General features: G+C 30.0%; 3 protein-coding genes and 2 non-coding genes across 6 annotated transcripts; 3 read left to right on the forward strand and 2 right to left on the reverse strand.

The window, feature by feature from the left end:
* The first annotated feature begins 23 nt into the window (after positions 1-23).
* Positions 24-3,903, forward strand: LOC114166484 (malate dehydrogenase, cytoplasmic-like). Of its 2 annotated transcripts, none has more exons than XM_085667819.1 (7): positions 24-142; positions 1,299-1,457; positions 1,700-1,875; positions 2,253-2,530; positions 2,944-3,079; positions 3,185-3,296; positions 3,559-3,903. In XM_085667819.1, the coding sequence occupies exons 1-7, from the start codon at positions 97-99 to the stop codon at positions 3,651-3,653; spliced, it is 1,002 nt and encodes a 333-aa protein (XP_085523945.1). In that variant the 5' UTR covers positions 24-96; the 3' UTR covers positions 3,654-3,903. The 2 variants fall into 2 exon arrangements, with proteins under 2 accessions (XP_085523945.1, XP_027907022.1); XM_028051221.2 differs by lacking the exon at positions 24-142 and adding an exon at positions 423-699.
* A 2,171-nt stretch (positions 3,904-6,074) lies between these two features.
* Positions 6,075-12,783, forward strand: LOC114166343 (3-hydroxyisobutyryl-CoA hydrolase-like protein 1, mitochondrial). The gene is made up of 14 exons (XM_028051057.2): positions 6,075-6,260; positions 6,334-6,414; positions 6,652-6,720; positions 7,473-7,536; positions 8,201-8,280; positions 9,570-9,653; positions 10,029-10,113; positions 10,305-10,390; positions 10,491-10,612; positions 10,921-10,981; positions 11,378-11,476; positions 11,990-12,091; positions 12,173-12,214; positions 12,400-12,783. The coding sequence occupies exons 1-14, from the start codon at positions 6,144-6,146 to the stop codon at positions 12,517-12,519; spliced, it is 1,212 nt and encodes a 403-aa protein (XP_027906858.2). The 5' UTR covers positions 6,075-6,143; the 3' UTR covers positions 12,520-12,783.
* Positions 12,784-15,659: 2,876 nt separating this feature from the next.
* On the forward strand, positions 15,660-19,525 carry LOC114167453 (WAT1-related protein At4g30420-like). Its single transcript, XM_028052547.2, has 7 exons — positions 15,660-15,885; positions 16,157-16,225; positions 16,782-16,898; positions 17,004-17,238; positions 17,990-18,148; positions 18,213-18,364; positions 19,258-19,525. Exons 1-7 carry the CDS (start codon positions 15,707-15,709, stop codon positions 19,472-19,474), a joined length of 1,128 nt encoding a protein of 375 aa, XP_027908348.1. The 5' UTR covers positions 15,660-15,706; the 3' UTR covers positions 19,475-19,525.
* TRNAT-AGU (transfer RNA threonine (anticodon AGU)) lies at positions 18,395-18,468 on the reverse strand. The gene has a single exon. It is a non-coding gene; the product is annotated as a tRNA-Thr (tRNA).
* An 834-nt stretch (positions 19,526-20,359) lies between the features above and the next one.
* TRNAT-GGU (transfer RNA threonine (anticodon GGU)) lies at positions 20,360-20,433 on the reverse strand. The gene has a single exon. It is a non-coding gene; the product is annotated as a tRNA-Thr (tRNA).
* Positions 20,434-20,900: the final 467 nt, after the last annotated feature.

The raw sequence follows: 20,900 nt of genomic DNA on the forward strand, positions 1-20,900 counted from the left end.
CTATTTTTTCACTTATATATATACACAATCAACTTTTAACTCTGCAACTGTGAAGTTTCCATTGCTTTCTTTCTAGAATCTCACTCCAAATCAAAAATGGTGGCCACTGATCCAGTTAGAGTTCTTGTCACTGGAGCTGCTGGTAATTTCAAAACCAATTTCTTACATCAATAGAATCCATTCATAGCTGTGTTTTTTTTTTAAACATTTTATATAATAAAAAATCATTCTTTGCTGGTTTGACATCTAAGAAAAATGTGACATGTGAAAATATTATAATGTTTATTGTATAGATCAAACTTTGAAAAAATGTTCCTTTCTTTGCTGCTAAGGTGATGATGATTGATTCCCTTGCACTTTAATTTCTTGTGGACTCTGTTATGGTATATGATTGTCTTGCTACAGAGGAATGTCACATGTGCATGGATTCTTCAATTTTAAATTTATGTTACATTGTATAAAAGGGCAATGAAGGAGACTGTGTTTGTGTTTGTGTCCCTTGGTTTGGGTATTAACACAAACACAAACCGATCATGGAATTGGAAGCATTAGCATGGGACACTCAGGACTACACATTTCTTAAGAAAATTCTTCTTGTTTTGCTTTGTGTTATTTTGTTTTGCAAGATTGTTAGATACATGTTTGGTCTTCTCAAGGAAGAGAAGGAACCAATCACAGTATTGGTCACTGGTGCTGCAGGCATGAATGATTTAGTCTTCTCGTTTCTCAAATTTTCGTATGATGTGTTTTCTATCTGCGTATCTTTGACAGAGTTTTAAGCAGTAATTATGATCAAGGTTTTGTCTCGTTCTTTGGTATTGTGAGAAACTGAAGACAAAAATGTGACTTACATGATCATTATTACTGCCACAAACATTGATTTAGTGATTGAAATTGTAATGACAACCCTTTTTTAAAATCTTCTTTTAGCGTTTTTATTTCAATGCAATTTATATTCTAAACTAGAAGTATTTGTTTCTATTCAAAGTTAATACATTGAGCTCTTATTTTTAACTCTTGTAACTGTTTTTGGTCATAGATTTGAAACAGAACTAATCAGATGTGCAGTGTTTTTTTCTATTTTGTGTGAATGTTTATGTTGAATGAATTCAGTTACATTGCATACACTGTTTTCTTACTGGACTAGTTCTAGTGCAGAATCTGAAACTCATTGAAAATATGAGACTGTATGTTCACAAGAATAATTGAAAATTTGGAGTAGGAAAATTTGGTTGCAGCATTAGTTTTTTTAACTTCATTGGCATGCAACTTTTAATTTTGGTTTGGTTGAATAACAGGGCAAATTGGATATGCACTTGTTCCAATGATTGCAAGAGGGGCAATGCTGGGCCCAGATCAGCCTGTGATTCTGCACATGCTTGACATTGAACCAGCAGCAGAGGCCTTGAAAGGGGTGAAGATGGAGCTGGTTGATGCTGCTTTTCCGCTTCTTAAAGGCATGTTTTCAAAGTTAATGCTAACCTGAGTACAACTCTTACATTATAATCTGTTTTCAAACATTTGATAGGAATTAGAAGCAAACATTTATACATCACTTCAAAAAATGTATGAAACTATACCTCTATAGCAGATGATTGAATAGAATAATCACCAAGAATATATTTAACCCTTTTCACATGATGAGTTTTCTTCTGTGACATCTCATAGTATTCATTGGGTTTGCATATAAATGCAATAGGTGTTGTTGCTACTACTGATGTTGTTGAAGCTTGCAAGAATGTGAACATTGCTGTGATGGTGGGTGGATTCCCCCGGAAGGAAGGAATGGAAAGAAAAGATGTGATGTCTAAAAATGTGTCAATTTACAAGGCTCAAGCTTCAGCACTGGAGCAAAATGCTGCTGCAGATTGTAAGGTTAGATAGACAGAAACCACTTTCTCACCCTCTTTGGAGTTTAATTTTGAAAAAAAATGGCATCATGACATTGTTTCATACTTACATGAATGTGTGACATTCAAAGCATGGCAATCACATCACCCACTTTTTTACCTGATCTTCATCTGTACTTGGTTCTTGTACAACTTTCTGTTATAACAATTTTTAATCTGACACTTCTGGTTTCTTGAATGAATGAGCCAGCTTCCTGAATATCAATCAACAGTAGTGTGTGTTCAGATGAACTATTTTGGGATGTTTTTACTGTAAAACAAGTTAGTGGTAGAATTTAGTACAGAATGTTTTATCTAATCCAAAAAGGTACTCAAAATTGGTAATCACTGTTATTGATGCAGGTGCTGGTAGTTGCCAATCCAGCAAACACCAATGCTCTCATTTTGAAAGAGTTTGCTCCTTCAATCCCTGACAAAAACATCACCTGTCTTACAAGACTTGATCACAATAGAGCCTTAGGCCAAATCTCTGAGAGACTCAATGTTCATGTCAGTGATGTGAAAAATGTCATCATTTGGGGCAATCACTCCTCAACCCAATATCCAGATGTCAACCATGCCACAGTCACTGCCAATGGCGCACAGAAGCCAGTCAGAGAATTAGTTGCTGATGATAACTGGTACCTCATTCTCAAACCCTCAGTGTCTAACTCCCTTTGGTTTTGATTTACTTGTGTTCATTTGAGTTTGATATTCATAGATGCAACATCATGTCATTACCATGTTTTAGTTATAAATCAACACATTTATTACACATCACAAACATAAAGTTCTAACAAAGCTTGTTGAGGAAGATTATAATATCACATTAAAAGGTGAGTTTTATATCTGATTCAATTTTACAAAACCGACTTTTGTGAACTGAATTGATCTTATTTCTAGTCGCGGTTGGATCTCAGATATATCATTGAAATAAAACTTCAATTTGGATAAGAAAAGAAACACATATATCAAAGATTCTGCAGTATCTATCATTCCATAGACATGTCCTTTCCTTTCATTAAGAAAGTGATTTTGTTTATGATTTGTGTAGGCTAAACAGTGAGTTCATCACCACTGTTCAGCAACGTGGGGCTGCCATTATTAAAGCCAGAAAGCTGTCTAGTGCATTATCTGCAGCAAGTTCTGCATGTGATCACATTCGTGATTGGGTTCTAGGAACTCCTAAGGTTGGTTCTTTTTTATCATAAGCAGAATTTCACCCTATGCAAGCTGTTACAACCTCTTTACATGTATGTGTGTTTCACCTTTTGTTGCATTTGCATTGATTTCAGGAATCATGGGTATCAATGGGAGTGTATTCTGATGGATCTTATGGTGTTCAACCTGGCCTCATATACTCTTTCCCTGTTACTTGTGAGAAAGGAGAATGGACCATTGTTAAGGGTACATTTTCTTCTTCTTCTTCTTCTTCTTTGTGTTCTTTCAAACCTATGGATTCAGAAAACTTTTCACTGTGTCAACCTAACCACAACAAACTTATGTTATGCTAAACTTTTTCTGCAAAAAATATCAATAACACACTCTTTTGAGATATCAAACATGATCCTTTTTGGAACACCCTTTAAAGGATCAAAATTTGTGAAAAGATAGAATGTCACTGATTATTTCATGGTTTTTTTGATGATGTCAATGATGTTTTTGGCAGATCTGAAGATTGATGAGTTCTCAAGGGATAAGATGGACAAAACGGCACAAGAGCTGGTTGAAGAGAAGGAATTGGCCAAATCATGCCTTAATTGAATACAAATGATTTCTATAAATTGCTAATCAATAATTGTAGCTGTTGGAAATAAAAAAAAAAAGGAAACTTTCCTGAACCCAGAAGAACAAATGAGAGACCACAAATTGGGTTGAGATTAGTTTTATTTTTTAAATTTTATTGTATGGTTTGTTTAGGAAATTTAGTCCTTCAAACAATTACATTGTGTTAATTTATCCTTGTTTCACTTTTAATTATTTAAAAATACAAAGAAAAACAAGTTCATTGGCACCCACTTTTTCCGTATACTTTTTATTTGGTGAAGTTCACCACATCTACTAAACTATTGAATCCAGTTCCACTCCTTGTTTAATAGATTAAAGTACATTTTATATGATTTTTTTTCATACTTGAAATAAAAAATTTAGAGACTGGACTCAGTTAAGGCAGATTTTTTTTAGTTATGTAATTTCTTTAAGTAGTCATCATTATTATTATTATTATTATTATTTATTTATTATTATTATTGTTATTATATTACTTTTAATCTAAATAATGTGAGCAGATTATATTTACTATATTTAGTCTTCTCTCCTTTTTTTTTTTTCACACAATGAAAATAATTAATATTAAAATGTTAAAACAATAAATAAAATAAGTCATTTTTTTTAATTCTTATAATTTCTTTAATATATTTTAACTTGAATTCTCTTTTTTAAAAAACACTTTTTTCATTAAATTATTTTAAAATTTTTGTTTTATAAATATATCAATCAAATCATTAACATTTTTTTATAAATTTCCTCCTCATTTATCTGTATTTTTATTATCTTTCCTCAAATGTTCTTACCTTTTTTTTTCTCTCTTTATTTCTTTAATTTTTCGGTCCTTCAAAATCACTTGGTAATCCAAACACACTTATTCTTACAAGTTAATATAAATATTATTAAATATGACAAACCAGTCAATCAATACAACAAATAATTTTGAAACCACGTGTTGTAATAATGTGTAGGCTGAATCAGATTTAAGAATGCATTGATATAATATAGAAATAAAACTATTCAATTGAGTTTTTATACATTAATTAATATGAACATTGCTTTCTCAATTTTTTTCTGCTGTACTTGATGTTAGTTTAACTGGTTCATAAAATCGCATAATATTGTAATTTCATATAAGATAATAATAATAATAATAATAATAATAATAATAATAATAATTTCAACTATTGATGTCAGAATAGTTCAACTCTTTTTTTTTTCTGAGTATTAGTATCTAGATTTTAGATTGAATATCCAATGGATTATTAAAAATGCATCATTACATTACACAATTTGTTGTGTTGAATAAGGAAAAATTACGTATTAAAACTACTATCTAATCATAACAACAATTAAATATAATAAGTTTATTGTGTTTTATATTAATCCTAGTGGCTTTGTAATTGAACACTTACGGAATAAAATCCAAAATTGCGAGAAAACGTGAAAAAACCATTTTCTTGCTAATTTAGAACAATGATAAATTAGTTTGAATAGTTTGTAATTAAGTATTACCTATGACATCCTAATCCCCCTTTAATCTTAATAAATTACCTCATTAATGATTTGCATGAAACTCTAAAGATTTCCAGAAAATGCAGATGAAAATAAACTTTTGCTCATCTTTTCTATTAATCACAATACTACAAATAATCCAAGCCAAAATTGTAGTTACCTTGTTGATAAATGACAATTTTATATATATATATATATATATATATATATATATTAATTTTACAATAAATATTCATTGTTTTAATATTAATAATAAATATGTTCATCGTTTAATATTAAAATAACACATAATTAATGATTCTCTTACTAAAAAGTTTTTTTTTGAGAAATATTGTTTCGATATAAAAATTAAATAATAGCATGGTTAATGCAAGAGTCATATTAACCTTGAATATACGAGTCTTACAACAAAATCCGGTGTGATATAAAATTTAAATTTTAAAAGTTTAAAATATGAATAAAAAGTTATTAAAGTATTAATTAGTCTTTACATTTTTTACATTGTAACAACATTAAAAGAATTAATTAAAATAATGGAACACATAAGAACCATGGAAATTAAATTAATAACTATATCATGACTCTATTATTTGATATGATATAAACAATTATAAAATCCATGAATGGCCTTATTAACTCATTATATTTACATATAAGTTTATATAAGTGTAAATATAAATAAAATAAAAGGTATAAGTTTTATTTTAGATGGGCATTTATGTAAAATTAAGGGGCATTAATTAATATTATTTAAAAAGTTTTCAGGCAAGTTAAGTAGAATTTTTCTAAAATTGTAATATATATATATATATATATATAAATATTTTAAATGTCTATTCTCACATCATGAAAAAAAAAAAAGAATATTTTGTTTTAAACATAGCAAATACATTCCACAAAATCATTGTTATTATGAGAAGTAGTTGAATTGAGCTTAGAGTGAAAGTGCAGAAAAAGAAGAAGGGGAAGAAGATGATGCAGAGGAAAAGGGTAGGGTGGTGGTTCTTCACAAAGGCAAAGCTTAGCCTTAACAAATACCGAAACTTTTCTTCTCAACACGTCATTCTCGACAACCCCAATCATAGTCAGGTCACCTTATTTCCTTGTCTTTTGCTGTACTATGTTATTGAATCTCTGTTTTTCACAAATCACAATGTCGCAGGTTTTGGTCGAAGGAAATGGATGCTCCAGAATGGCCATTCTCAATAGACCCTCTGCTCTCAATGCTCTCAACACCAACATGGTATCTTTCCTTTTCTTCTCATTGCTTCTGGTTAATTTTTAGTATATTTTCCTTTTTGTGAAGAACTAAAGAGGTTCGCTAAAAGCCCATAAATTTGGCTCCCAATTTGATGATTCCGACGTTTGCTTGTGACCCTTTTGCTTTTAGACTTCCAATCACTATTATGTATGATTTTGTTGTGATTGCACACTGCCTAAGTGGTAACATGCTTTGGGGTTATGGTTGTGGTTTTCTCAGCTGGCCACGCTGCATAAATTTTATAGGAGCTGGGAAGATAACCCTGATATTGGTTTTGTGATGATGAAGGTAATCTCTATTTTTTCTATGGATTTAATTTTAATTTTGATGTATTATTTGTCTATTGTTTTTTACATGGTTAACCAGCTACAAGGTGGCAAATTCAATCCCAGTTGAAAGAGGTTGCTAGAGGTCTCATATCCACTAAAAACATGGTCAAATTGTAATATATATAACTAGGTGTAAACCTTACCTTACAAGTCAATACTTGTAGGGTTAAGTTAGACTTAAATATGCTTTTTAAGATGGTATCAAAGTCTATCCTTACGTTGGACCATCTATAAATATTTATTTCCACATTTTAGATGATTCAGGGAGTGTATTGGGGATCTTATTGACTAAAGATATGACTAAATTGTAGTTTATAAATAGGTGCAAATATCACCTTAAAAGTTGATTTTGTAGGGTTGAGTGAGATTTAAATCCTCTTTTTAGGAGAGGTGTCCACATTCTGTAATAATGCTTAACAATGTCTTGAAGAGGATGGTATCTTTATGGGGATGCATGTGAGAAATAAATAAAAAAAATACTAATTACCTTAGATATAAATTTTAAGTTTATTATTACTAAAATTATTAATCAATTATACGACAGCATTTGATTGGATAACAATGTAAAAGACTTTACTGTATTCCAATTAAATTCTTTTTCCATTATATTTTGCCCTTTTATCCACATTGCACTTTCAATGCTTGCAATGATCTTGTCCTCATGCATGTCTAATGATGTGATACTTACATAATTTTTTCAATTTTCTTAAGGGCAGTGGCCGAGCTTTTGCAGCTGGTGGAGATATTGTTGCGCTTTACCATTTGATAAACAAAGGTTAATATCAAGATTTCTTTTTATCTAGACCTGGACAGGAAATGTCTTCTCAGAATCTTAGTAAGTTGTCCTAGTTTTGAGGTTGTAAAAGGTTTGTTTATTTGCTGACTGGTATGAAATAAGAGTATTTTCGGTTAGTTAGCTATAAGTAGCAAGTTAATCAATTGATCCCCATTCAATTCATCTCTTGTAATAAACATTTCTGTAAATTCCTGAGAAATCTCAATAAATCATTCAGGACTTTTCTTCCATAAGATTTCGTCTTCTTTTTATGTTCTTTGAGTTCATGCTTAATTCCTAGAACTAGAAATTTTCAAAACACTGACCATTTTGAGGGTTTTCATATATAATGACTTTGTGAAGTATCAATGTTCAATACTAACTTGGACATGATACTACTTGAATTGTCTGTTTAATGTTTTTAATTTTACATTTTTTGACAAACAACATCCTACTCCTAAGCGTTTTGGTATTTGATTTTTTTGCTGCTTAAGAAAGTATAAGAGAAAGTGTAGGTTGCATGGTCCATGGATACTTAGTTTCAGTGTTTCCATACAATTGGTTCTAGGTATTTAAACATATTCTTTTTATTCTAATGCATTTTAGCTATTTACCTTTTTTTTTATACAGCTATTTTGATTTTCTTTTCTTACAATTTATGCAGGAAACATGGAAGCGTGTAAAGAATTTTTCAGAACAGCCTATAGTTTTATGTACCTGATAGGTACATATTTGAAGCCACATGTGAGTACGGTATTTGGAGGCTGATATGTTATTCATGTTGTCTTTGTTTGACATATGTGTAATTTGCTAATATGTGCTGTTTTGTATGAATAGGAAGTCATACTCATGATACAATTGTTGTGCAGGTTCTGATTTGTAACCATTGAAATACTGATGTTTTTAAACAGTTGAATACGATCTTATTTCCATGAAATATATGACCCCATACCTATAAAAATTCGTAGAACTGCAGTTAGTGATGCTGTGCACTTTTTTGTAACACCCCCGGATCCTCTTGGGCTTACCAGGCATCCCACCTGCCACCCTCAAACCGGTTGTGTTAGGTCTGCAGCCCAATACACCCCAACCCATCACCCTTCTCCGTCCATTCATACTGGGTGAGTTGTTGCCAGTGGGAATCGAACCCCCAACCTGACCTTTAACACCTCTGGCAATCATACTGCAGCCAGAGGTGTTAAAGGTCAGGTTGGGGGTTCGATTCCCACTGGCAACAACTCACCCAGTATGAATGGACGGAGAAGGGTGATGGGTTGGGGTGTATTGGGCTGCAGACCTAACACAACCGGTTTGAGGGTGGCAGGTGGGATGCCTGGTAAGCCCAAGAGGATCCGGGGGTGTTACACAGAGGATCCGGGGATGTTACACTTAGATGGTAAAATAACACCAAATGTATATACTAAAACAAAATAGAAGCCGTATTATGATAGTTAGTTGTGAGAAAACAAATTTCTATAATTTTAAGAATATCAGACCATCTATTTTTTCTCATTGTGTTATTACATTATCATAATTTTATTCAAAATTTGGCTTCTAACTAAATTTGGGTATGTTGTGGAAGAAGTATAAATTAACAACTTGATACATTGATTATACTTAAACTTTTATGTGAATTTTAATAATCTTAGTATTTTATTTTAGTGACATATAACTACATGGAAAAATACTATCATATGTTGTAATTATACATCTTTTCTGCAAAAGTGTTTAACTTATGTGATACTAGTGATTAAGTTACATTACATGTTTATTTAATATTCGCTTTGCATCTACTATGTAGCTTAATATTCTGTGATGAAAGATTAATTATAAACGATTCTATTTTTTAAGATATCAACAGAATTATTGGATACAACATTTCCTTAAGATGTACAGTTTGTAAAATAGAGTATTTCAGACAAGCCATATCCGTTCATCACATGCCAGCAAGCATGCTGGATAAAAAGGAATTTTTATGTTTTCTAGTCAGTTACCACTTAAACACAAGTTATGCAATAATGGACTTCATGCAGGTGGCACTTCTAAATGGCATTACCATGGGTGGTGGGGCTGGAGTTTCAATCCCTGGGACATTCCGTGTTGCAACAGACAAAACTGTATGAAATCAATCTCTGCATTGATCTCATTTTTGTCAATTTTGATGGTGTGAGATTATATCTATTATTCTTGTATTTATGATTGTTGGATTTGTTATTGGATGATAGGACTTGTGAATTGGGATTTCCTTTTCTATTTTAGTTTGAGAACTTTTTGTTTTTTAATTTGGGTCTATAGAAATGATACTCTTATTGAATGGTTTAAGTGAGTATTTGGAGACATGGCATATTTTTGCCATGTAGTTTGTGCCCTGTATATATCATAAATTTGATAATTTTAATTTTCTAGAAGTTTGTCTTCATTTGGTTGATATGTGCATATAAAACCTTGGATGCATATGCTTAGTTTTATTACAACTTATCCCCATTTTGCAGATTTTTGCTACCCCTGAAGTTCATATTGGATTCCACCCTGATGCTGCAGCATCTTTTTATCTTTCACATTTACCTGGTCATTTAGGTATGGTCATGCGTTCTGAAATAATTGACTGATGAGATTGTTAAAGAGGCTAATCAGCCTATTTTCCTCAAAAATGGCTGAGAAAAATTCATGGGTTCAGAATCTTCAGATTTAGTCATCAAGTGAAATTATGTTTGATGAACTTCCTCCATCTTGGCTTTCTTTGTCTCAAACATTGTTATTCTATGCAGGAGAGTACTTGGCTCTGACAGGGGAAAAGCTCAACGGAGTAGAGATGGTTACTTGTGGGCTTGCTACACACTATTCATTAAGTGCAGTTTGGTTCTGCTAAACGATTCTTGCTTGATTTACTTTAATGGAAGAGTTTTCAGATTCTAAAAGCCAATTTTTTTTGCTTGGCTTGTCCTATTCTGTAGAGGCTTCCTTTAATTGAAGAACAGCTGGGGAAATTAGTTACTGATGACCCATCTGTCATTGAAGCCACTTTAGAACATTATGGGGACCTTGTACATCCAGACAGCAGTAGCGTACTACAAAGGTTTGACCTACCTTACATTCTGCCTAGGGTTTATGTTTTTTGGATAAAGAAGAAATAATTAAAAAAACAGAGAGAGAATGGCAATGAATTCTGTATATAAAGAAAAAAGAAACTGAAAAGTACACTGTCTTGGAATTGCCCTTCATTCCCTATAAAAGTTAAATCATCCATTAGCTGAAGGCCAATAAGAAGATAAGATAATAGTCTGATGAAAATATGTTTTTGGAATGCTCAATTTATTTTCCTTGTCTCTCATATTTTGTCTTATAATATATTATAACCCTTATTTCTACTTTTCATTTTCTTAGGATTGAAATTCTAGATAAATGCTTTTGCCATGACACAGTTGAAGAGATTGTTGATGCTATGGTGAGATGCACATCTTTCTTTATGTTTCAGTGTCTTCTTTCCAACACTATTCTTTATTATGAAAATCCATTGTTCTTTACATGTTTACATTGTAATTTATTCTAAATTTATCTAGAGAAAAACAATCCTCGTTAAGAGTTCTCAGTGATGTGCAGCGATTTTAGGACAGTGTTTTCCTGCAAGAAAGAGAGGCTCAGCCTAATGACACAATTTTGTAGCAACATCTTCTAACACATTACTGATGTCATTTAAGAACCACACAAAAATTCTTTGCAATATCAAGCTTGTAGGAGCAAATTTCTTGCATGTCCTTTCTTTTTGCGTGTGTTGTGGGTTGATTATTTGGTGAACATTTTACATTTTCTATATTTCTTACTATTCTTAAATTTCTCTTAGGAAAATGCAGCAAGTGAAACAAAAGATGCATGGTGCATTGCTACCCTAAATAGACTCAAAGAAGCCGCTCCATTGAGCTTGAAGGTTGCCTTGAGATCTGTGAGTTCCTTTGGCATGTCTAAAGTCTAAACAATTCCTAATTTCTTTGTTCTTATGAGAAATCACATTTATAGTGTACTTCATCTACTTCAGAAAGAATATACAAGAAAAGGTACTTGAGAGATCTCACTTAGTTCTTCATATTCATATATTCATACATACATACGGTGGTGGACCTACATATACACGAGGGTGAACAAGCGCACCCCCTAATTTTGTTAAAATTATCACCCTCCCCTCCCCCCCACTGCATCTTTTATATTTGCTCTCACAACGTATTGCCCCATTGACTTAGGATCTTAGATCTGTCACGCGCGCGCACACACACACACACACATATATATATATATATATATATATATATATATATATTATAAATTTCTCTCAATATTGTAATAGAAAAAAAATGAACAAAATGAAGTTCACCCCTAGGACTAGGTACAATAAAGAACAACTTTTACAAAGTTGCTTAGAAGATAATATAAATTATTCCAATACATCTAATTGATGCAGATACGTGAAGGTAGATTTCAGACTCTTGATCAATGTTTGCTGCGTGAGTACCGTATGACTTTACAAGCAATACATGGGCAAATATCTGGGGATTTCTGTGAGGTACAACTATTTTTAATCTCTGCACACAGAAACAAACTTGTTCTGTTTAAATACAAGAGTTAATTTGAAAATTCATTTTAGGGTGTAAGGGCACGCGTGGTGGACAAGGACTTTGCACCAAAGGTACTTACTGTTTGTATTATCTTGTTGAAAGGGTAAAACACCATTTTGGTTTTTGAAAACATAAAACACTATCATGTTACAAGTTTTCTTTCAGATATGAAAATCATGTGATTAACCAAAAAGTGGTATGAATGGTTTAATTTTCCCGTTTATGGTATAAATCTGTGTTTGAAATTCCTATGCAGTGGGATCCTCCAACCTTACAAAAGGTGTCTCAAGACATGGTGGATCAGTACTTCTTACATTTGAGTGAATCTGAACCTGATCTAGAGCTGCCAACAAAAAGTCGTGAAGCATTTCTATAGTTTGTTTCCCTTGAATATCTGCATATACACACTGTCAACACCAAATTTCGCAAATTTCGGTTGCGACACACACCGTTAATATTTTGCCAAGCTATGTTCAAGCTTATACCTCTTGACTCTATGATGGTAGTTTCCAGTGCATTTAGAAACAACTTTCCTCTTTTGACAAAAGGGATAATTGTCGGGAATAATTAGGAAGTGGACTTAAAATTTCACTCAACTTCATAAGATCTGCTTGAAAAATAAGATTTGCATTTTGTATCTTATAGTTTAGTCATCTTGAGTGAATTTTTGTGAACTCAATTTCAGAAAATCAGATTATAAAGTGAGATTTGCATTTTATATATTATAATTTAGTCATATTTTTAGTGGATTTTTGTTAACTCAGTTTCACAAAATCGGTTTGTAAAAAGAAGTTTGCATTTATATACCAATCATATCTTTAGTTGATTTAGGGTTTTCAACTATGATGTACCGATACTCCAATTTAGATCATGTATCCGTGTCCGACACGTATTTGTATATGATACTTTAGGGTACTTTACAAATATTTATCAATGAAGTATCTAATCTACAATTAAGTAGTATTTTTGTGATGACAAATTTATAATTTTCTATGTTGACAACTTTAGTATATATAATTTTAATTTGAATTTACACAATAACATTCATTTATTTATCATGTTTTAAGAATTATTATACATTTTTTAATATGTATATATCACGTATTGTATCTTATTATTTTCAAAATAAATGTACTGGCATATTAGATATGTATCGTATATGATACATGTATTGTATGTGATACACGTATCGTATTTGTATATCATAGATTTTCAACATAACTTCGGTCTTTTCACTAAAGAAACAGATATCGGAAAAAATTATGTATTCCACAAATAATTTGAAAAGAGTATAGATGTGAGATTAAGTCATTCTTTAGAAGAAGCCATTTTTCTTGAGTTAAACCTTAACTCATCCCATAAGGTTGAAGATTTTTTACTCATATTCTTCATAAATTCAAATTGGATTGACCGGTAGCAAACTTTAGCCCAAGGTATGGTTTATGGAATTTTATTTTTAACATTTATTACATTTTTTCCATGATTTATGTGTGTTGTTCTTTTATTGGAGTATAATTTAAAAAAAAAATAGAAAAAAGATATTTACAATGGAATGAAAAACATGTGTATATATATATTAATTTGGTCCGTTGACAAGGTTTTCGTGTGAAGCTGGCATAATATAAGAAGGTTGATGCATTCACGATGTCCAGCCATTTATATTAATAAATTCATTAATATAAATTTAAATGTTATGTAATCTGAACATGATAATATGTTAATGGTGACTAATAATTGGTCCATCATAAATGTTTTTTTTTTTTTAATTCCTTTAAAAACAACTGAAGTGGTAACTATATGATAATTAAAATTTTGAAAGTCAAGCTATTTAACAGCGTGGTTCAATGTATTTGAACTTGTCTTCAATTATAGACAAAAGCTACAATCTCTATAAATTAATTTATAAAGAATAATCTCATTTCTTGATAAAGAACTTTGATAAATATTTCAAGATAACAATTTTTGATAAACTTTTGTTCTTCCATAAATATAGTAATATCATTTAAAAAATATAAATTTCCCATAAATAAATAATATTTTTTCCTTAAAAAAATTAACACTAATTAACATTATAATAAATGCCTAACCAATTTTATTAGCCAATTATTAATTTTTTAATGATATGGATGTTATTACAAACTATTTGCTTTGTATTGTATTTTATACATGTGTATTCTTCTGTATTACCTTGGAAATAAATAAAAAAGATAGAGTTGTTAAGCTAAATACCAGAAATGTTAATTAAAATATCTAGTAAATACATGCTATCGAAATTTCTTATGGAATAATAATGATCTGAAGAAATCCTTCGATTTCTTATTATAGAAAAAAACATTTATAATTCCAATTTATTTGTTATTATAATTTCATCATAAACTAAAGGACATAGTAAGACACTTTAGGTTGATAAAGTGGGTGAGAAAATAAATGGTCTAAGATGTTATAACTTATGTGATCTTTAATATATTTTTTATAAAATTAAATAAATATCGATGAATGATTCTATAACAAGTAATATTAATGTCATATTTAATTCTATAAAACTGGTTTATAAATTGAAATTTACATCTAATTATATACTATAAATTTAATTTATCTTTCAGAGAACTCTAATAAATATATATAAATATATACACGAAATATTTTAGAGTAGAATGTAAAATAATTTTAATATCGTCATACAGCTTAAAATTGATATAAACATCATTCCAAAATTCGAGAGAGACGAAGGGAAATTCCCTACTATTTTCCTTTATATATATTTTTATATACTAATAGTGTATTAGATTTAAACTTATACAACCAACCTCCATTAAATAGAGTTAATTTCAGATGAGACTTTTCAAAAAAATATTCTATTAATTAATCAAAATCAACATGAACAGGTAATAAAATAATTAATGTGAAATATTTAATTAATATTTACTATATATATATATATATTAATTAGAAATTTCAACTTAAAATCCATTAAATGAAGTTGTTTTCTTTAACAAATTTGAAAAACGAAACTTTTGAACAAATATTTGATTAGTCAAAATTAACATGAACATTAATGAATTACAGTAAACTATTTAGTTAATATTTTCAATATACATTAATTAGATTTCAACTTAAAAATCAACCTCCATTAAATAAAATTGTTTGACAAAGCATGGAAAATGAGGCTTTTAAACAAATATTTTATTGGTCATAATTAACATGAACATGTGATGAAATAGTGTGAGATATTTAATTCATATTTATAATTAATATATATTAATTAAATTTCAACTTAAAACTAATCTTTAATAAAAAATAGACTTTTCAACTCATTTTATTAGTCAGAACTAACATGAACCTGTAATGAAATAATGTGAAATATTTAATATTTACATCTACATTATTCATACATGTATAAACCCACATGATGCTAAAGAATAAAATAGTTTGAATTAAGTGTTTGAGATGTAGAAGTTGGTGTATATATATATAAACCTCACATGCATTGGAATCATATAGAACTACAAACTTTTCTCTAATCTATATTGCTAAGACTCCATTGTTGTAAGAAGCTGAGAAAAATGGGAACGTTAAAGTCGTATCTTCCAGTAATGGGTATGGTGTTTAATCAGTTCATTTATACAGGACTTAGTCTCAGCACAAGACTTGTTTTCTCAGAAGGAATGAATCCAAGGGTCTTTGTGGTCTATCGCCATCTTCTTGCAACCATTGTAATTGCTCCAATAGCTTATTTATCAGGGTATTCATCATCACTTCTCTTTCTCTTTTTCGAGTCTAGATTTTTTATTGAATTTTTTTTACCGTCTTCTGTTAAGTATTAAAGATACACTACATTAATACTTTAACAATCTTTTTAATATATATTAAAATTTTAAAATCGGTGACCATCAATATATTTTGAAAGCACAATGGATAAATAGTACGAAAAATCTAACAGAGAATCCAAATTTTTCTTTTTCGCCATCCTTCAATTCCATCTCATGTTTTTAATCTGATTGTTGATTTCACAGGAGAAATTCTGGTTCCTATTACTTAAACTTGAAGAGTTTTTCCTGGATATTCTTGGTCTCCTTCGTAGGGTTTGTTTCCTTTCTTAACTCCATACATACAATAAACACATACATTTTATGCATACTATATATAAAGATCTCATATATAGTCTTATAAAGGTGAATGAAATGGTGCCCTCTTTCAAAGAAACCTGTTTTGGTGTCTCATATAGTCTTCTTATAAAGGTGAAGATATCGTCAGAGTAGTCTCCGGAGAGGCATTGCTTGATGATAATGTGATCGATGTGTTTAGAATTTAAGTGAGTCTAAATTTTACATTGAATAAAAATGAAAAAGTTAAGTACTATACAAAAATGAAAACCTATAATCCCATTGTCTTAAGGTTTTTGGTTCAAGATAATGTCAATTCTTTACGTGTGGATTGAACTTATTTCTCATTCATGTTGTATCTCTCCAGTGATCAATAACATGCTTTTGATACCAAACTAGGTTTCTTTGAAAGAGCACCGAAACATTCACTTAGTTTAAAATAGTATATATATATAAGGTATATGAATTATTAGAATGTATAGATTTTAAGGATGTGAATTAGTGTTTGTATTGATTCTAATGATATATGTTGCAGGATTACCTTGAATCAAAATCTGTTTTGCGAGGGTTTATACCTGACAAATTCTTCAGTGGCAACTGCAATGGTGAATCTTGTTCCAGCAGTAACATTTGTGATAGCAGTTTGTGCAGGGTAATTAAATTAATGTCTAGAAGTCAATGTGAATCCACTTTTGAAATCATGCAATGCAAATTCTGATTTGTTTTGTTTGACTTTGAACATAACATGGAAAACCAGAATGGAGAAAGTGAGCATTGGAAGCTTGAGATCCATAGCGAAGATAGTAGGAACAGTGATATGTGTGAGTGGAGCAGTGTCCATAGCTTTGTTGAAGGGTCCAAAGCTTCTAAATGCAGAAAACCTGCCATCAAAATCCATCATCATGGCCTCCTCAGCAACTGATAATTGGTTCCTTGGTTGTCTCTTTCTCATTGGATGCTGCTTCTCTTGGTCAACCTGGCTCATACTGATGGTACTTTTTTGCTATAACACTTCAAGTTTAATACATGTCGATGAGTAGGTTATGGATAAAATAAATTTATAATACAAAAATACCGTAAATTTCATCTTACATATTGGTTTTAGATTTAAATTTTACTTCTCAATATTAGAATCATCCAAAATATATTTTAAAGAAATTTGTTATATTTTAATTTTGTTATGTCATATGTTATCAAATCGTTATTAAATCACTTATAAATATATAATCCTAGATAAGATTTAAGGTTTAGGTGAGGAGGTCTAAAATAAACTTAAAAAATGATATATTCTTATTTTTGAAGGCCTAAACATATTTAAAACTAAAACTGTTATGAGAATTTTTAATTGGAAACCTAAAACAATTAGTATTAAAAAGAATAATTTTGAGCTCTTTATTTTTTAGAAGTCTAAAGCAAAGATTTTACCTACTTTGCCCTTGAACTGGATCTGATCTACGTTCATATGTGTATTGATGTGTTAGAGATAATTTTTTTATTAGAGATAAAACAAATTTATCATATATAAATAGTACAAATACTCTCTTAAAACCGATTTTATAAGATTAATTTAGGTTTAAAGTAGAATTCATAATCCATAAAAATGCATGGTATATATATAAACTTTTACAATATCTTAAACCTTCATATTTGTAATCAATCAATGTCTATGAATTAGAGAAGAGTTGAGTGGTATATATTATAATTTTTTCATACAACATAACTTTGTATGATCTCATCTTTCAGGTTCCTGCCTCCAAAAGCCACCCAGATCCCTTGTCCTTTTCGGCTTGGATGTGTTTTATAGCAACAGTGCAATCAGCTTTAGTGACACTACTGTTGGAACCAGATCCAAATACATGGAAGATTAATTCTTTACTTGAAGTTGGTTCTGCTTTATATGGAGTAAGTGTGTGGATGATAAATTTTACAATGGAAAAAGAAAACTTATATAATATTGCATATGCAGGGAGTTATGGGATCTGCAGTATCATTCTTTCTCCAAGCATGGTGCATCTCAATCACAGGTCCTCTTTTCAGTGCAATGTTCAATCCTCTTATGGCAGTGTTTGTCACCATATTGGCTCCTTTTCTACTACAGGAGGAAGTATACGTTGGAAGGTAATGTAAAATTGTGAAAAAAAAAATATTTGCTTTCATTGAGAGTCGAACTCAAGACCTCCCGCTTACTAAACGGGTGCTCTAACCAACTGAGCTATGAAAGCACATGTTCAACATTTTTAAACAAACTAGAAAATTTCAACGAGAGAATGGAAGGTAGATGCATCTTACAAAATTAATTTATAAAGTAATGTTTACATTTATTTATATACTATAATTTGACCTTAATTCTAATTGATGTGAGATTTTCAACACACATCCCTCGTATCAAGGTATATAGTTTATTTACTAGATATTTGTGAGTGATGGAGACTACTAGGTAATGGGTGAAATAATAGATGCAATAAACTTCATTAGGATAAATTATGATATCATATTAAAAAATAAAATTTAAGCTTAACTCAATTATGTAAAACTTACTTGTAAGATGAAAATTACACTTGCTTATCTCTAGTGTATATGGAATTTCCAACAACATAATATAATTTATAACCAACACATGAGAATTAAAAATTAAGAGTAAACATTTCAATAAATGAAAGTGTCACATATATTTGCATTTTTAAAAACAAGGGACTTAAATAACTGTAAGAGGATTGTATTTTTGAATAGAAGAACTTGGTTGAAGTTTTATCAATTATAGAAACCATATCGGACAAATAAATAATAAAACAAAAAAAAAATTAATTAAATCTAAGTTAAAATAAAACAAGAATAGGTTAGTGGTGTTTTTACTTCCTAAAACATGGATTTCACTCATTTTTTGAAATGAATTTGTTTTACTTCTCACTTTTTATTTGTTAAAATGTATTACTTTTCCTTTATATATTCTAACTAATTCATATATGTATATTCTAAGTAATTGATGCATTGTTTTTTTTTTTCTCTTTAAGCTTGACTGGCTCAATAGCAGTGATCATTGGGTTGTATATTGTGCTTTGGGGAAAAGCTGAAGAAGTTGTGAATGTTAAGAGAGATTCAGAATCAATGCTTAATTCCACAGAGGAAGTCAAAATATCCATAAACAAGGATTCTTCTTCAGTAAAAGAATGTTGTAAAACCAATTTGGAAGAACCCCTTCTATCTCCTCATTCTCCTTCACATAATTAAATTAAGGAAATTTGTACCAATTGAAATTTCATTGATATTCTATCTTTTGTAGCACAAAAATTTATAAGGTTGATACTTTCATTTAATCATGAAAGTAAATATCACAAATTCTTTCTGCTCAATTTGTAGAACATTTTAGTGTCTTTTTAACTTGAATATTATGAAGTCAAAATATCCATAAACAAGGATTCTTCTTCAGTAAAAGAATGTTGTAAAACCAATTTGGAAGAACCCCTTCTATCTCCTCATTCTCCTTCACATAATTAAATTAAGGAAATTTGTACCAATTGAAATTTCATTGATATTCTATCTTTTGTAGCACAAAAATTTATAAGGTTGATACTTTCATTTAATCATGAAAGTAAATATCACAAATTCTTTCTGCTCAATTTGTAGAACATTTTAGTGTCTTTTTAACTTGAATATTATGAAGTCAAAATATCCATAAACAAGGATTCTTCTTCAGTAAAAGAATGTTGTAAAACCAATTTGGAAGAACCCCTTCTATCTCCTCATTCTCCTTCACATAATTAAATTAAGGAAATTTGTACCAATTGAAATTTCATTGATATTCTATCTTTTGTAGCACAAAAATTTATAAGGTTGATACTTTCATTTAATCATGAAAGTAAATATCACAAATTCTTTCTGCTCAATTTGTAGAACATTTTAGTGTCTTTTTAACTTGAATATTATGCATAAAATTTATTAGTTCTAAAATTCAATTTTTATGAATATTCACTATTTTTCTCTTCAGTGCATTGATTTTGATTAATAGTCACATTTATCTAAATTGTTTGATCAAGTCTAAAAAAAATATTTCCTATATTTAAAGAATGAATCACTATGTAAACTAAAAAAAGATACACTAGTGAAACAAAGTCTTGCTTTCATTGAGAGTTGAACTCAAGACCTCCCACTTACCAAACGAGTGCTCTAACCAACTAAGCTATGAAAGCATATATTTATTATTTTTAAACAAAGTAAACACCTTTAATGAGATATTGAGAGCTAGATGTTAAGCTAAGTCAATATTACAAGATCAGTTCATAATGTGATGTTTACATCTATTTATATACTATAAATTGACCTTACTTCTAATTTATGTGATATTTTCAACACACATTCCTCATATCGATGTATATGATTAGATGTTTGTCGGTGGTCCGATAGATACCTAATAGCAAGTGAAACAATAGACCAAACAAACTTTGTTAGAATAGACTCTGATATCATATTAAGAGGTGAAATTTAATCCTAACTCAACTATACAAAACTTGTAAGGTGGAAATTTAATCCTATATGCTCATTCTCCTTCACATAATTAAACTAAGGAAATTTGTACCAATTGAAATTTTATTAATATTCTTTCTAGCACAAAAATTGATAAGGTTGATACTTTCATTTAAATATAAAAAATTTTTTC

Source organism: Vigna unguiculata, chromosome 10, assembly GCF_037176805.1.
Source record: "Vigna unguiculata cultivar grain cowpea cultivar isolate G323 ecotype 2 chromosome 10, ASM3717680v1, whole genome shotgun sequence".
Lineage (NCBI taxonomy): Eukaryota > Viridiplantae > Streptophyta > Magnoliopsida > Fabales > Fabaceae > Vigna > Vigna unguiculata.

Bases quoted from the DNA above. Each gene is read 5' to 3' on its own strand.
- LOC114166343 (XM_028051057.2), top strand. From the start codon at position 6,144: ATGATGCAGAGGAAAAGGGTAGGGTGGTGGTTCTTCACAAAGGCAAAG. The intron at 9,654-10,028 runs GTATGAAATCAA...CCCATTTTGCAG, and splicing joins GTGTTGCAACAGACAAAACT to ATTTTTGCTACCCCTGAAGT. The intron at 11,477-11,989 runs GTGAGTTCCTTT...TAATTGATGCAG, and splicing joins TGAAGGTTGCCTTGAGATCT to ATACGTGAAGGTAGATTTCA.
- LOC114167453 (XM_028052547.2), top strand. From the start codon at position 15,707: ATGGGAACGTTAAAGTCGTATCTTCCAGTAATGGGTATGGTGTTTAAT. The intron at 15,886-16,156 runs GTATTCATCATC...TTGATTTCACAG, and splicing joins CCAATAGCTTATTTATCAGG to GAGAAATTCTGGTTCCTATT. The intron at 18,365-19,257 runs GTAATGTAAAAT...TTTCTCTTTAAG, and splicing joins GAGGAAGTATACGTTGGAAG to CTTGACTGGCTCAATAGCAG.
- LOC114166484 (XM_028051221.2), top strand. From the start codon at position 534: ATGGAATTGGAAGCATTAGCATGGGACACTCAGGACTACACATTTCTT. The intron at 1,876-2,252 runs GTTAGATAGACA...TTATTGATGCAG, and splicing joins ATGCTGCTGCAGATTGTAAG to GTGCTGGTAGTTGCCAATCC. The intron at 3,297-3,558 runs GTACATTTTCTT...TGTTTTTGGCAG, and splicing joins AGAATGGACCATTGTTAAGG to ATCTGAAGATTGATGAGTTC.